The sequence below is a fragment of the Urocampus carinirostris genome, chromosome 14 (genome assembly GCF_059441175.1).
Source record: "Urocampus carinirostris isolate Australia breed hairy pipefish chromosome 14, RoL_Ucar_1.0, whole genome shotgun sequence".
Lineage (NCBI taxonomy): Eukaryota > Metazoa > Chordata > Actinopteri > Syngnathiformes > Syngnathidae > Urocampus > Urocampus carinirostris.
The window spans coordinates 8,556,080-8,570,510 of NC_142362.1; the positions used below are offsets into that span (position 1 = coordinate 8,556,080).

The window sequence follows — 14,431 nt, forward strand, 5'->3', positions numbered from 1 at the left end:
ATTTAAACCATTGGTGGGACTGATCTGGCCCGCGGGCCGCCTGTACCTTAGGCTAATGTGGGCTGGAAATAATAAGTCTTTTTTTATCGGTAAATGAGAATTATGGGGCAAAACAGACAGAATTTAACAAGGTCCTAAACCGAGGAGTTCTGGAGAAAAACGAGCTAGGGATCATTCCAACGTGTCATGTTTGAAGAGCCAAAGGAGAAACAATGGCTATGTTCATGAAGGCCCCTATGGCACCGGCTCAAATATTCATGAAGACAAATAGAATCCCGACTCCAATGCAAACACACCATGTAAATTCACATTTGGACATCTGTGTTGAAATGAAGGATGAGTCACTCAAACAAAAGGTAACCTGTCCTACCTGCCAGGGAACGCCTGCGGGTCCGGAAGGTGCCGCATCCCGTGCACTCTGAGAACTTAGACCACGTTGTAAGCGTGCAGTCATCCTTGCAAGGAACCCGACACGCTCGGATCTGCGAGGGTACAGGCCCGGCCCAGCGGGTGCATTCCGTCATGTTGGCCGGATCGTCGTTCTCCCCGACACAACTCAGTCCTGCCGGGGCGGAAGAACAGGTCGACGGTCTTCACATTTTCAGACAAGAATACCGAAAACTCGAGTACAAAAGGTAAAATTTAGACCGGTGGAATATATGCGCCGAGGAAGACTGCAACTTCTTAGTCTATGTGCAAATCGTCCGTATGACAGAGGACAGAAGTTCGTTCCGATTATGAGGAAGGCGCCCTTGATGGCGACAGTCATGAGGAGAAAGACGAGGACGGTTTACCGTGAATTTCGCAATTGCGGTACGGCTTTTTTAAACAGATATGCTTGATGCGTGTTACTAGTAGCGTGTTGCTACCCTTCACAGACACGGTTTGGGATGAAAGTTATATTATTATGATTAAAGCTTTGAAAACTCTCTCGGTGTACCGTCTTTTTTTGTAAATATGTGTGACCATGTATGATATGTATTTGCAACTGTATATTTTTGTAATGTATTTATTTTAGAGACTTATTGTGAAATGTTTTCTACGAGCGAATCAAAAAGAAGGGGCGGAGCAAACGCGGGCTGACGGGAAGTGGGGTAAAGCCGAGTTGAATCTCTTTGTTGTTGGAGCGGACAATAGAGGATATGTATTTTTCCCACCCTTAACTATTGTGATATGTTTTCTCGAGCGAATCAAAAAGAAGGGGCGGAGCAAACGCGGGCTGACGGGAAGTGGGGTAAAGCCGAGTTGAATCTCTTTGTTGTTGGAGCGGACAATAGTGGATATGTATTTTTCCCACCCTTAACTATTGTGATATGTTTTCTACGAGCGAATGAAAAAGAAGGGGCGGAGCAAACGCGGGCTGACGGGAAGTGGGGTAAAGCCGAGTTGAATCTCTTTGTTGTTGGAGCGGACAATATAGGATATGTATTTTTCCCACCCTTAACTATTGTGATATGTTTTCTACGAGCGAATCAAAAAGAAGGGGCGGAGCGAACGCGGGCTGACGGGAAGTGGGGTAAAGCTGAGTTAAATCTCTTTGTTGTTGCAGCGGACAATAGTGGATATATATTTTTCCCAATCTTAACTTTGGAAATATACATTTTTTTCGTTGGATTACTTTCAACGGGACCTGGACTTTAAAGGTTTGCATTAAATTCTAACTACCGGTATCATTTACCGTTCATGTTGCCGATTGTGGTAGATGGATTGTGTACTTTATTTGCAGTTACGATCGCGGCACCTAAAGTCAGGTTTGGGACAAACTTGTGACTATGTTACATGTTTAAATGATGGCACATGTGGCTTATATACAGGTGCGGCTTGTGTAAGGACAAAACCAATAATGTCCGCAAAATGTGGTGCGTGCGGCTTATAATCAGGTGCGCTCTATAGTTCGGATTTTACGGTGCATTTTTGCAGCCTGGTCATCCTGGAAGGGGGCTTATCCCATGTAGAATATAATAGAATAGAATAGAATATACCTTTATTGTCATTGTGTTACATGTCAAAATGTCCTTGGGTAAGACACTGAACCCCTAATACCCCCAATAAGCAGGTTAGCGCCTTACATGGCTGCAAGGCCGCTATTGGGAAATGTGGAGCACATTGTAAAGCGCTTTGGGAAGTCATTGACTTGAAAAATGCAGATCATTTCATTTCATTTCATTGTTACAACATGGGTTGAATAAATTGTGACAACGAAATTGGATGTGGCACTCCAGGTCCATATTTTACAGTGAGGATAAAGAAAACAAAGAGATACAGGAACAAAGAAGATGTTTGTACTGTCCTTGTTGCATAGGCTTTGTTTTCCTGCGGAGGGGGTGTGTGAGGGGGTGAGGGACAGACAGGACCGGTAAAGGTGAGTGTTTGTGGACATGGCGGACAATAGTGGATAGATATTTTTCCCCACCCTTATCTTTGGAAATATACACTTTTTTCTCTGGATTACTTTCAATGGGACCCAGACTCTGCCGGTCTGCATCAAACCTTAAGTACCGGTATCACTTTCCGTTCATTTTGCCGGCTGTGATTTTTGGACTGTGAATATCAATGAAGGATAGTCAGTTACTATCGCGAGACTGAAAGTCGGGTCTGGGTTCATTTTGTGTCGGTGTTATGAGGGCGCATGCGGCTTATTTACAGGTGCGGCTTGTGTAAGTACAAAATCGGTTTTCCTCTTAAAATGTGATGGGTGCGGCTTATAAGCAGGTGCGCTTTATAGTCCGGAATTTACGGTATACGAAAATAATAGTCTGTGGCAATGTTCCTTCTAACTTTCCACAGGTCTGAGCGTTCACACAAAGTCGGTAAGCAACGCTTGAAACAACAGTGAGCAACAGCAATCCCAAGTGTGGCAACTGAGTCATTATCCAACATGTCCAAAACTTGACATCACGTTACATTTTGCTGAGTTTCCGGCAATGCAAAATTATTTTTTTTCATGTACTATTGCAAAGGTTGTACGGCCTACAAACATCATTTGTTTTCACAATTCTTTCACAAGATATCCAGAGGGAGAGAGAGAGAGAGAGATAAAGAGAGAACAAGTGAAAGAGAGAGAGAGAGAGAGAGAGATAAAGAGAGAACAAGGGAAAGAGAGAGAGAGAGAGAGAGAGAGAGAGAGAGAGAACAAGCGAAAGAGAGAGAGAGAGAGAGAGAACAAGCGAAAGAGAGAGAGAGAGAGAGAACAAGCGAAAGAGAGAGAGAGAGAGAGAGACAGAGAGAGAGAGAGAGAGAGAGATAAAGGGAGAACAAGCGAAAGAGAGAGAGAGAGATAAAGAGAGAACAAGTGAAAGAGAGAGAGAGAGAGAGAGAGAGAGAGAGAGATAAAGAGAGAACAAGTGAAAGAGAGAGAGAGAGAGAGAGAGAGAGAGAGAGAGAGAGAGAGAGATAAAGAGAGAACAAGCGAAAGAGAGAGAGAGAGAGAGAGAGAGAACAAGCGAAAGAGAGTGAGAGAGAGAGAGAGAGAGAGAGAACAAGTGAAAGAGAGAGAGAGAGAGAGAACAAGTGAAAGAGAGAGAGAGAGAGCGAGAGCGAGAGAGAGAGAGAGAGAGAGCGAGAGCGAGAGCGAGAGACAGACAGACAGATACTTTATTCATACCCGCAGGAAAATTCACACTCTAAGAGTAACCCTATCCATCACCCTGAAAACATGATGCCCACTGTCAAACATGGTGGTGGCAGCATCATCTTCTGGGCTTGATTTTCTTGAGAGCGATTGGGAAAATCAATTGAGTCGATAGAAAGATGAGACACTGTTATTCAATATATGTAATGATTGGTCCTCCATAGAGTCAGAACTTGGCATAAATGGCATCACTTGGACGTGGAAATCCCATGACATAGTGTGCCTATCGTTGCAGGGGTCTCCGGAGGTCTACATTTTAGAGCCACTTTTTCCGGCTCCTAAAATATTCACATCAAGCGGAGACGCAAGGACGAGGGAAAACATCTTTGTCGGGAAAAAAATGTGCCTCCGCACCTCCAATGCACGCATAATAATAGCCTGATTAATAATAAATAATATGGGAAGACATTGCCCGGCACATGGCCGCTTTTCCGACCTCACACCATTATGAAAATGTACTGTTTTGTAGCAATGTCTCCCACTAGCACAGGGGTGCCAAACATGTGATTCCGGCCCGCGGGACAACACTGAGAGAAGCACAAGAGAAAAACAAGCGGCGTTGCTAAATATGTCCACTTGATGTTGCCAAAAACAGGTGCCACTCACAAAGCTACTGGAGATGTATTTATGTCTTCTTCTTTCTCTCTTTTGCTTTTTCCTGTTTTTCTCGTTTTTTTTTTCTTTTCTCTCTCTTTTTCTCTTTCTTTCTCTATCTCTTTATCTTCTTTATTTATTAAATATAAATACATTTTCCATGGATGATTTCTTAATTAACAGTTCAAAACTATTTATTTCTTCTTCTTTCTTACTTTTTATCTGTCTGTCTTACAGTATTCTCAGTTTTCTTCTTCTTTCTCTCTTTTGCTTTTTCCCGTCTTTCTCGCTCTTTTTTTTCTTTTCTCTCTATCTCTTTATTTTCTTTGTTTGTTAAATATAAATATATTTCCCATGGATGATTTCTTAATTAACAGTTCAAAACTATTTATTTCTTCTTCTTTCTTACTTTTTATCTGTCTGTCTTATTCGTTTTTTTTCTTCTTCTCTTTTTTTCTTTTTCCTGTCTTTCTCGCTTTTTTTTTCTTTTCCTCTCTCTATTTCTCTTTCTTTCTCTATCTCTTTTTCTCTCTATTGAGTTCCTCCTTTCTCTGTATTTGTCTCTTTGTCTCTCTTAATCTCTGATAATCTCAAATAACTGCGTTAAACAAAGGATTATGGTGTAGATTATATTAAATGAGTTACTCAAAAACATTCACAAATATCCAGAAATATTAGGGAATATTATTTGTTAAATATAAATATATTTCCTATGGATGATATCTTAATTAACCGTTCAAAACTATTTATTTCTTCTTCTTTCTCACTTTTAATCCATCTGTCTTTTCTCTGTTTTTTTTTCTTCTTCTCTCTTTTCGTTTTTCCTGTCTTTCTCGCTCCTTTTTTTTCTTTTTCTCTCTCTATTTCTCTTTCTTTCTCTATCTGTTTTTCTCTCTATTTATTTCCTCCTTTCTCTGTATTTGTCTATTTGTCTCTCTTAATCTCTGATAATCTCAAATAACTGCGTTAAACAAAGGATTATGGTGTAGATTTTATTAAATGAGAAAAATGTGCTCCATTATTTATTCAAAAACGTTCACAAATATCCAGAATATTAGGGAATATTATTTGTTTTTATTTGTCTGTCTTATTCTGTGTTTTTTTCTTTTTCTCTCTTTTTTTTCCTGTCTTTCTCGCTCTTTTTTTCTCTCTCTATTTGTCTTTCTTTCTCTATCTGTTTTTCTCTCTATTTATTTCCTCCTTTCTCTGTATTTGTCTCTTTGCCTCTCTTAATCTCTGATAATCTCTGATAATCTCTGATAATCTCAAATTACTGCGTAAACACAGGATTATGGTGTAGATTATGTTAAATGAGAAAAATATGCTCCATTATTTATTCCAAAACGTTCACAAATATAAAGAAATATTAGGGAATATTATTTGTTAAATATAAATATATTTCCCATGGATGATATCTTAACTAACAGTTCAAAACTATTTATTTCTTCTTCTTTCTCACTTTTTTTCTGTCTGTCTTATTCTGTGTTTTTCTTCTTCTCTCTTTTTCTTTTTCCTGTCTTTCTTGCTCTTTTTTTTCTTTTTTCTCTCTCTATTTCTCTTTCTTTCTCCATCTCTCTTTCTCTGTATTTATCTCCTCATTTCTCTGTATTTGTCTCTTTGTCTCTCTTAATCTCTGATAATCTCAAATAACTGCGTTAAACAAAGGATTATGGTGTAGATTATATTAAATGAGTTATTCAAATAGTTGTCTGTCCCTGTGTGCCCTGCGATTGGCTGGCAACCAGTTCAGGGTGTCCCCTGCCCACTGCCCGGAGATGACTGGGATGGGCTCCAGCCCCCCTGCGACCCTAATGAGGATAAGCGGTACGGCTGATGAGATGAGATGAGATGAGTTATTCAAAAACATTCACAAATATCCAGAAATATTAGGGAATATTATTTGTTAAATATAAATATATTTCCCATGGATGATATCTTAATTAACCGTTCAAAACTAGTTATTTCTTCTTCTTTCTCACATTTTATCTGTCTGTTTTATTCTATGTTTTTTTCTTCTTCTCTCTTTTTCTTTTTCCTGTCTTTTCTCTCTATTTCTCTTTCTTTCTCTATCTCTCTTTCTCTCTATTTGTTGAATATAAATATATGTCCCATGCATGATATCTGAATGAACCGATCATAACACCACTTAGATCTTAATAATGTTTCTTTTTCCACCCAATTATAACACAATTATTCATAGGTGCCATTTTTAATTCAATGCCATTCACATGACCCTGTCTTTTCCATGGGCAAGTCTTTTTTTTTTTCTACAAGTCATTAGCCCACCTTCTCAACCCTCATGTCCTTCTGTTGGTAGATTCCACAGCTGGGAAGAAAAAAAAAACATCTCCACGGGCCTCCATTTTTAATAGAATTTGTTCAGCCTCGGGGTTGCCAAAGTCCACGTGTGTGTATTTCACATCATCTTCAATTATACACAAACTACAGAAACTGAGAAGATTGGAGGAATTGCTGAAAGGACACTCTATAAGTTCTTCATGTTATGGAACTTGGAGGGGATTCCAATCGATCTTCTGAATATTTAATGATATTTTATTCTATTTAAGGTCTATCATCTGAAGCTCCTGAGCTAGGAGCACGAAATTTGCTGTGGTTGAGGGAATGATGAAGATACTGAAGTAGAACGTCCATCCATCGTTTGTGGCCTCCAACTCAAGCCGTCCAAAATACAGCAGTAAGTCCACTTGTGAATGGCTCAGACGAAACAAAATAAAGTTTCTGGAGTGGAGTCTCAATGAGTATTCTCAAGTACCGTATTTTCCGCACTATAAGGCGCACCTAAAAGCCTTTTTTTTTTCAAAAGCTGACCATGCGCCTTATAATACAGTGCGCCTTATATATGGATCAATATTAATTCTTGCAACTAACTTGCAGCCGCCGACTAGATTTTCCCCCGAAGGCGGAGTCGTCCGCGGTGTATGCTGGGATTTATTTACCGGTGTTTCATTTCCTAACCAATGTGTCAATCATCATTTGAATCAGTCACTATTGGCTAAAGTTATTCAGAGGTAAAGGGGGCGGATCCTTTTTATCATTTACAGGCTCGCATAGGCTAAAGGGGCCAAACAAAGCCTGCAATTGGCCGAAAAAGATGAATGTGAATCACACGTTGGGTTGCACTACGGCATAGAGAAAACATTTTTACTATTCTGTATTTGTAAATATTTTACTATCCTGGATTTACTACAGTCACGGTTGTAAGAAGACCAGGGTTACGTGTCATTATTGAACGTGATGGCTGCAAGAGAACTTAGGTGAGCTATGCGGCTTTATATTTTCCCGGTATCTTGTTTTAGAACGATCTTGATGTTTCTGTGATGAGTCAATTTTTAAACTAAATTCAATTCAAAGTGTTTATTGTCATATTCACAGTAAAGAACCCCGTTTCCCTGCACAATCAAATTCTTACTTTGCTGTCCACACGGTTCCCAGCAAAAAATAAAATGGAAAATAAGAAATGTTTGGCAGTCGGATAGTTCAGTCCAACTGATTACCCCCTTAACATTCCCAAAGCTTGCAAAGAAGCAAATACGTGTCTCAGACATGTACGGAAACAGTGTCTGTACGATGAAACCAATCACTCAAATGCATCGTTCCGAATATCATTCGGAACGTTAAAGTCTTGGGATTCAAGAAATGCCAACCACTCCTTAGTTTCTATTTTCTTTTTCGCTCGCAACTTTACTGTGCATATGACAATAAACACTTGGAATTGAGTTTAATTCACTCAACTCATCACAGCAACATCAAGATCGTTCTAAAACAAGATACCGGGAAAATATAAAGGCGCATAGCTCACCTAAGTTCTCACGTTTCAATAATGATACGCAATCATGGTCTTCTTACAACCGTGAGTGAAGTAAATCCAGGAGAGTAAAATATTTACAAATACAGACTAATGAAACAAGTTTCTTTATGGCGTAGCTTAGCAAGCTTGCTATTCAGTCATCTTTTTCGGCCAATTGCAGGGTTTGTTTCGGCCCTCTAGCCTATCCGAGGCTCCGAATAACCTCAGCCAATAACGATCGATTTAACGGATGATTGACACATCTTTTTCGGCCAATTGCAGGGTTTGTTTTGGGCCTCTAGCCTATCCGAGGCTCCGAATAACTTTAGCCAATAACGATCGATTTAACGGATGATTGACACATCTTTTTCGGCCAATTGCAGGGTTTGTTTTGGGCCTCTAGCCTATCCGAGGCTCCGAATAACTTTAGCCAATAACGATTTATTTAACGGATGATTGACACATCTTTTTCGGCCAATTGCAGGGTTTGTTTTGGGCCTCTAGCCTATCCGAGGCTCCGAATAACTTTAGCCAATAACGATCGATTTAACGGATGATTGACACATCTTTTTCGGCCAATTGCAGGGTTTGTTTTGGGCCTCTAGCCTATCCAAGGCTCCGAATAACCTCAGCCAATAACGATCGATTTAACGGATGATTGACACATCTTTTTCGGCCAATTGCAGGGTTTGTTTCGGCCCTCTAGCCTATCCGAGGCTCCGAATAACCTCAGCCAATAACGATCGATTTAACTGATGATTGACACATCTTTTTCGGCCAATTGCAGGGTTTGTTTTGGGCCTCTAGCCTATCCAAGGCTCCGAATAACCTCACCCAATAACGATCGATTTAACGGATGATTGACACATCTTTTTCGGCCAATTGCAGGGTTTGCTTTGGCCATCTAGCCAATCCGAGGCTCCGAATAACTTTAGCCAATAGCGATCGATTTAACGGATGATTGACACATCTTTTTCAGCCAATTGCAGGGTTTGTTTCGGCCCTCTAGCCTATCCGAGGCTCCGGATAACTTTAGCCAATAGCGATCGATTCAAATGATGATTGACACATTGGTTAGCCAATGAAACGCCGGTATATAAATCCCAGCATACGCCGCGGACCACTCCACGTTCGGGGGAAAATCGAGTCGGCGGCTGTTGCGTAAGTTGCGAGACCTTGCGATTTAATATTGAGCCATATATAAGGCGCACTGTATTATAAGGCGCATGGTCAGCTTTTGAAAAAAAATAAGACTTTTAGGTGCGCCTTATAGTGCGGAAAATACGGTACTTTACACCGGGTTTTCTCTTCCTACAAGTCCTTGGGTAGCGACCGTAGCTGTAATTGACCATGCCGGTCCGCAGACTCGTTTTAACAAAGGGATTGTGGGTCGGAAACGGAGATAGAAAAGAAAATTCTCCGAAAAAATCGCTTTGTCCTTGAAAATGACGCGTTCCACTCGGACTCGCTTTGGTGCGCCCAAGCCTCTCGTTGCCCGACAAAGATTTCCCGTTTCGCGTCGGAAAAGTGTCAAGGTCACAACCGGTTCTGAGCAATCAAAGTAGAATTTGTGAGGCAGGAAATGAGCTGGCGAGGAAGCCATTTTTATGCATATATTCATCCTTGTCGGCTCAAGTAATTAAGTGCATCCAAAGAGGGTTATACAACGAGCTGCTGTTTAAACAGAGGTGGAGCCATTACTGTTGTTTATAGGAACCTATAGAGGCGCTGCGCATGCATCTAAGGAATTTAGCGGCCCTTTCTTTGGAGTTTTTTTTACATGCGTCAAGGTTTTTTTCGCGGTGCAAACGAAGCGAGCGGTTTGATGCTACTGTGCGCATGCGTCTGCCGCCTCGGATTTCATGTGGTAGTTTTGTAGTGAAAGGAAGTCCGTCTCTTTTTAGAGAACCGGCTTTTTCGGCTCGATTCATTAAGGACAGCCGGCTCTCAAACGGCTCACTTGCTTTGATGCATTATATTACGAATGATGATGTTGTATAAAGGAGTTAAGAAAAAAAGGAAGTATAAAAGGAGAAAATGAAAAAAATAAACAGCAAATCAATCAAGTCAAACGAGTTCGCCGCGGTAGCCTCTATCTCGGTATCGTTTTTTTCTTGGTGCAAACGAAGCGAGCGGTTTGATGCTACTGTGCGCATGCGTCTGCCGCCTCGGATTTCATGTGGTAGTTATGTAGTGAAAGTAAGTCCGTCTCTTTTTAGAGAACAGGCTTTTTAGGCTCGGCTCGTTAAAGAGAGCCGGCTCTCAAACGGCTCACTTGCTTCGATGCATTATATTACGAATGATGATGTTGTATAAAGAAATTAAGAAAAAAAGGGAAGTATAAATGGAGAACATGAAAAAAGAAACAGCAAATCAATCAAATCAAACGTGTTCGCCGCGGTAGCCTCTATCTCGGTATCGTTTTTTTTCTCGGTGCAAACGAAGCGAGCGGTTCGATGCTACTGTCTGCCGCCTGGGGATTTCATGTGGTAGTTTTGTAGTGAAAGGAAGTCCGTCTCTTTTTAGAGAACCGGCTTTTTCGGCTTGACTCATTAAAGAGAGCCGGCTCTCAAACGGCTCACTTGCTTTGATGCATTATATTACGAATTATGATGTTGTATAAAGAAGTTAAAAAAAAAAGGAAGTATAAAAGGAGAACATGAAAAAAGACAGGTTTGTGGTGATCCCTTTAATCAGTATATTACCAACTATAATTGAATGCAGAAAATGAATTCTACTTAATTCTATTTGCATGTATTTTTTCCTTCTACAGTGAACGTCCAAGCGACTTCATTTTTGAACTTTTTTTTTATAATAAACCTCATTGATGTCGAGCAACTCAGTATCTCACAACAAAATGTTAATTAACAATATATATGATATAACGAAACACATGTACAATATAATATATGTGTCAAGGTTAAAAACTTGAGATTGTTGTAGAAAGAGGAAAAGTAAATTTTTCAATTATGGGTACCATCCGGTATACATCGACTATCACGAAACGGCAAATCAAGTCAAACGAGTTGGCCGCGGTAGCCTCTATCTCGGTATCATTTTTATCCTTGCTAACGAAGCGAGCGGTTTGGAGCTACTGTGCGCATGCATCTGCCGCATGGGGATTTCCCATCATGCATCATTCTGATCACACATAAACAAAGCAAAAGCAGAGCAGTAGGCCTACATTACAACCAGGGTTGGGTAGGGTTACTTTAACTGGATTACTTTCAATGACTTTTGGATTACTCCAATACCAAATATGCTAATTAAAGACAAAATAAACTAAATATGAATAAAATGACTAAATTTTGTGCAGGCTTGGGGAGTAACAGAATACATGGAACGGCAAAAATGATGTCGGCAAGCTGTTTGGATTTATTTTCATTTTCTTTCTGTGGCATTTCATGTTAGTTTTGCCGGAGATCAAAGAGATCAAAGCCAGGAGAGAAAGCTCACCACGTGTTGTGAGTCATCATTTTATTCATATTTGGTATCGGAGTAATCCAAAAGTCATTGAAAGTAATCCAGTTAAAGTAACCCTACCCAACCCTGATTACAACATAGTTTTGAATATTCTTTGGATACAATCATCAAGTCGCAATGGCCGAACCTGAATTGACACACCATAATTTAAATGGGAGAGGCAAGCGTCACAAATAATGGGAGCAAATGTCAGGACGATACGAGGGATTGATACAAGCTTCGAAGAAAGGTGTGGAATATTCGTACTGTGTTGCTTGCAAAAAAGTCGTGAAAGTAGCTGCCTCCGGTTTCTATGATTCAAAGATGCATTTTGATACAAAGAGCCACACCAAAAACGTTGCCTACTTGCAGGTGAAGATGAATTACCCTGGCAGTTGCTGTGACCTTCAACCATCAATAGATATACCGTAAATTCCGGACTATAGAGCACACCTGATTATAAGCCGCACCCACCTCATTTTAGGAGGACGACAGCTTTTGTACTTACACAAGCCGCACCTGTATATAAGCCGCATGCGCCCACATTTAAACATGTAACACAATCACGAAATTAACCTAAACCCGACTTTGAGTCCCGCAATTGTAACTGAATATGAAGTACACAGCTCAATAACAACAGCCGTCAGATTGATCGTAAAATGATACCGGTACTTAAGATATGACGCAGACCTGCAGAGTCCGGGTCCCGTTGAAAATAAGTCCAATACCAAATATGCTAATAAAAGACAAAAGAAACTAAATATGAATAAAATGACTCCATTTTGTGCAGGCTTGGGGAGTAACGGAATACACGGAACGGCAAAAATGATGTTGGCAAGCTGTTTGGATTTATTTTCATTTTGTGTCTGTCGCGTTTTATGTTAGTTTTCCCGGAGATCGAAGAGATCAAAGCCAGGAGAGAAAGCTTACCACGTGTTGTGAGTCATCATTTTATTCATATTTGGTATCGGAGTAATCCAAAAGTCATTGAAAGTAATCCAGTTAAAGTAACCCTACCCAACCCTGATTACAACATAGTTTTGAATTTTCTTTGGATACAATCATCAAGTCGCAATGGCCGAACCCGAATTGACACACTCATGTTAGTTTTCCCGGAGATCGAAGAGATCAAAGCCAGGAGAGAAAGCTTACCACGTGTTGTGAGTCATCATTTTATTCATATTTAGTTTCTTTTGTCTTTTATTAGCATATTTGGTATTGGAGTAATCCAAAAGTAATTGAAAGTAATCCAGTTAAAGTAACCCTTCCAACCCTGTATTATATATATATATATATATATATATATATATATATATATATATATATATATATATATATATATATATAATTTATTTTTGGGGGGAGGGTTGTTTTTCTGCTCTAAGGCTAGGTTATTTGTCAGTTTGTAGTGTGCCTGTGGCTGCCTGTGTTTCTCCATTAATAAGAGCCCGGTGGTGTGATGAGATCGTCAAGACAACAGACAGAAAGATTCATCTTATTACACTCTCAGGACAAATTGCTTCCATTTTTTATGGCTCCATCAGTTGTTTGTTAAAGGGCCGTTATGAAAGGACCGTTAGGACTCTTTAAATAAAAGCGGTTAACTAGACAAGGCGTTTAAAACTTGTGGAATGATATATTTAAAAAAAAAAAAATGACTTACCTCGTGTTTCCAGCCCGTTTCCACAGGGTTCTGCCGTTGGAGATAGGCTACGTTGGACGGCAGCAGGAACCAGAGTACAAGCGTGCCACTTGTGTATTCTCCATCTTATTGGAAAAGCAACAAAAACAGAAACGTGGGGTTCAAAAATCACAAGGGTTCAACATTATGGAGGTTCGGAATTGATGATCTGGGTTTTGTCCCTGTGCAGAAAACATGAACAAGACAATAACATCACCCTGAAAGGGAAAATCTTTCTCAAAATGCATTCCTTGGCAAGACATTTGATGTTTTTGTGAACCGCTGCAGGAAATACAGTTCACACAAAGCCTTGAAATGACAAATTGATATTCACTTTTGTTGTGATTCCCTTTCTTGCGTAAAAAGCATTTTTTTTTTGGTCTTTGATAGTCAACAATTGATCTGGGACACTTGTTGAAGTCATGTTAGACTTGACGCCCAAAATAACAAGTGTAATAAAGGAGCCTTCCCCCAAAAAACCTCTTTTAATGGCATGTTGAGGTTTATGAGTTTTTCCTTGCCCTCATGTAGGTCTTAGATCATGGGATGGTGTCATAATAGTCTGTGGTTTGCAATAGTCTGTGGTCTGTGCAGCCCTTTGAGACTCTTTGTGATTCAGGGAGTCACAAATAACCATGACTTGACTTGCCTTGAGGTTTTTGAGGTTTCCCTTGCCCTCATGTAGGTTTTAGATCAGGGGATGGTGTCATAATTGTTTGTAGTTCGCAATAGTCTCTGGTCCGTGCAGCCCGTTCAGACTTCTTGCGATTATACGATTTAACATGACTTGACTTGAGGTTTTTGAGTTTTTCCTTGCCCTCATGTAGGTCTTAGATCAGGGGATGGTGTCATAATAGTCTGTGGTTTGCAATAGTCTGTGGTCTGTGAAGTCCTTTGAGACTCTTTGTGATTAAGGGCATCACAAATAAACATGACTTGAGTTGACTTGAGGTTTTTTAGATTTTCCTTGCCCTTATGTAGGTCTTAGATCAGGGGATGGTGTCAAAATAGTGTGTGGTTTGCAATAATCTGTGGTCTGTGCAGCCCTTTGAGACTCTTTGTGATTGAGGGCATCACAAATAAACATGACTTGAGTTGACTTGAGGCTTTTGAGTTTTTCCTTGCCCTCATGTAGGTCTTAGATCAGGGGGTGGTGTCAAAATAGTGTGTGGTTTGCAATAGTCTGTGCAGCTCTTTCAGACTCTTTGTGATTATGGGTGTCACAAATAAACATGACTTGAGGTGACTTGAGGTT

The 14,431-nt window shown here is 40.1% G+C and overlaps 1 protein-coding gene across 1 annotated transcript in view; it reads right to left on the reverse strand.

Moving 5' to 3' along the window:
- thsd7ba (thrombospondin, type I, domain containing 7Ba) overlaps window positions 1–14,431 on the reverse strand; it is a 484,701-nt gene that overhangs the window by 160,392 nt on the left and 309,878 nt on the right. The window contains exons 13-14 of the mRNA XM_088352325.1: window positions 13,159–13,262; window positions 371–562 (exon numbers count right to left, since the gene is read on the reverse strand). Coding sequence (XP_088208451.1) covers window positions 371–562; window positions 13,159–13,262 — 296 coding nt within the window. The remainder of the gene's footprint in view (window positions 1–370; window positions 563–13,158; window positions 13,263–14,431) is intronic.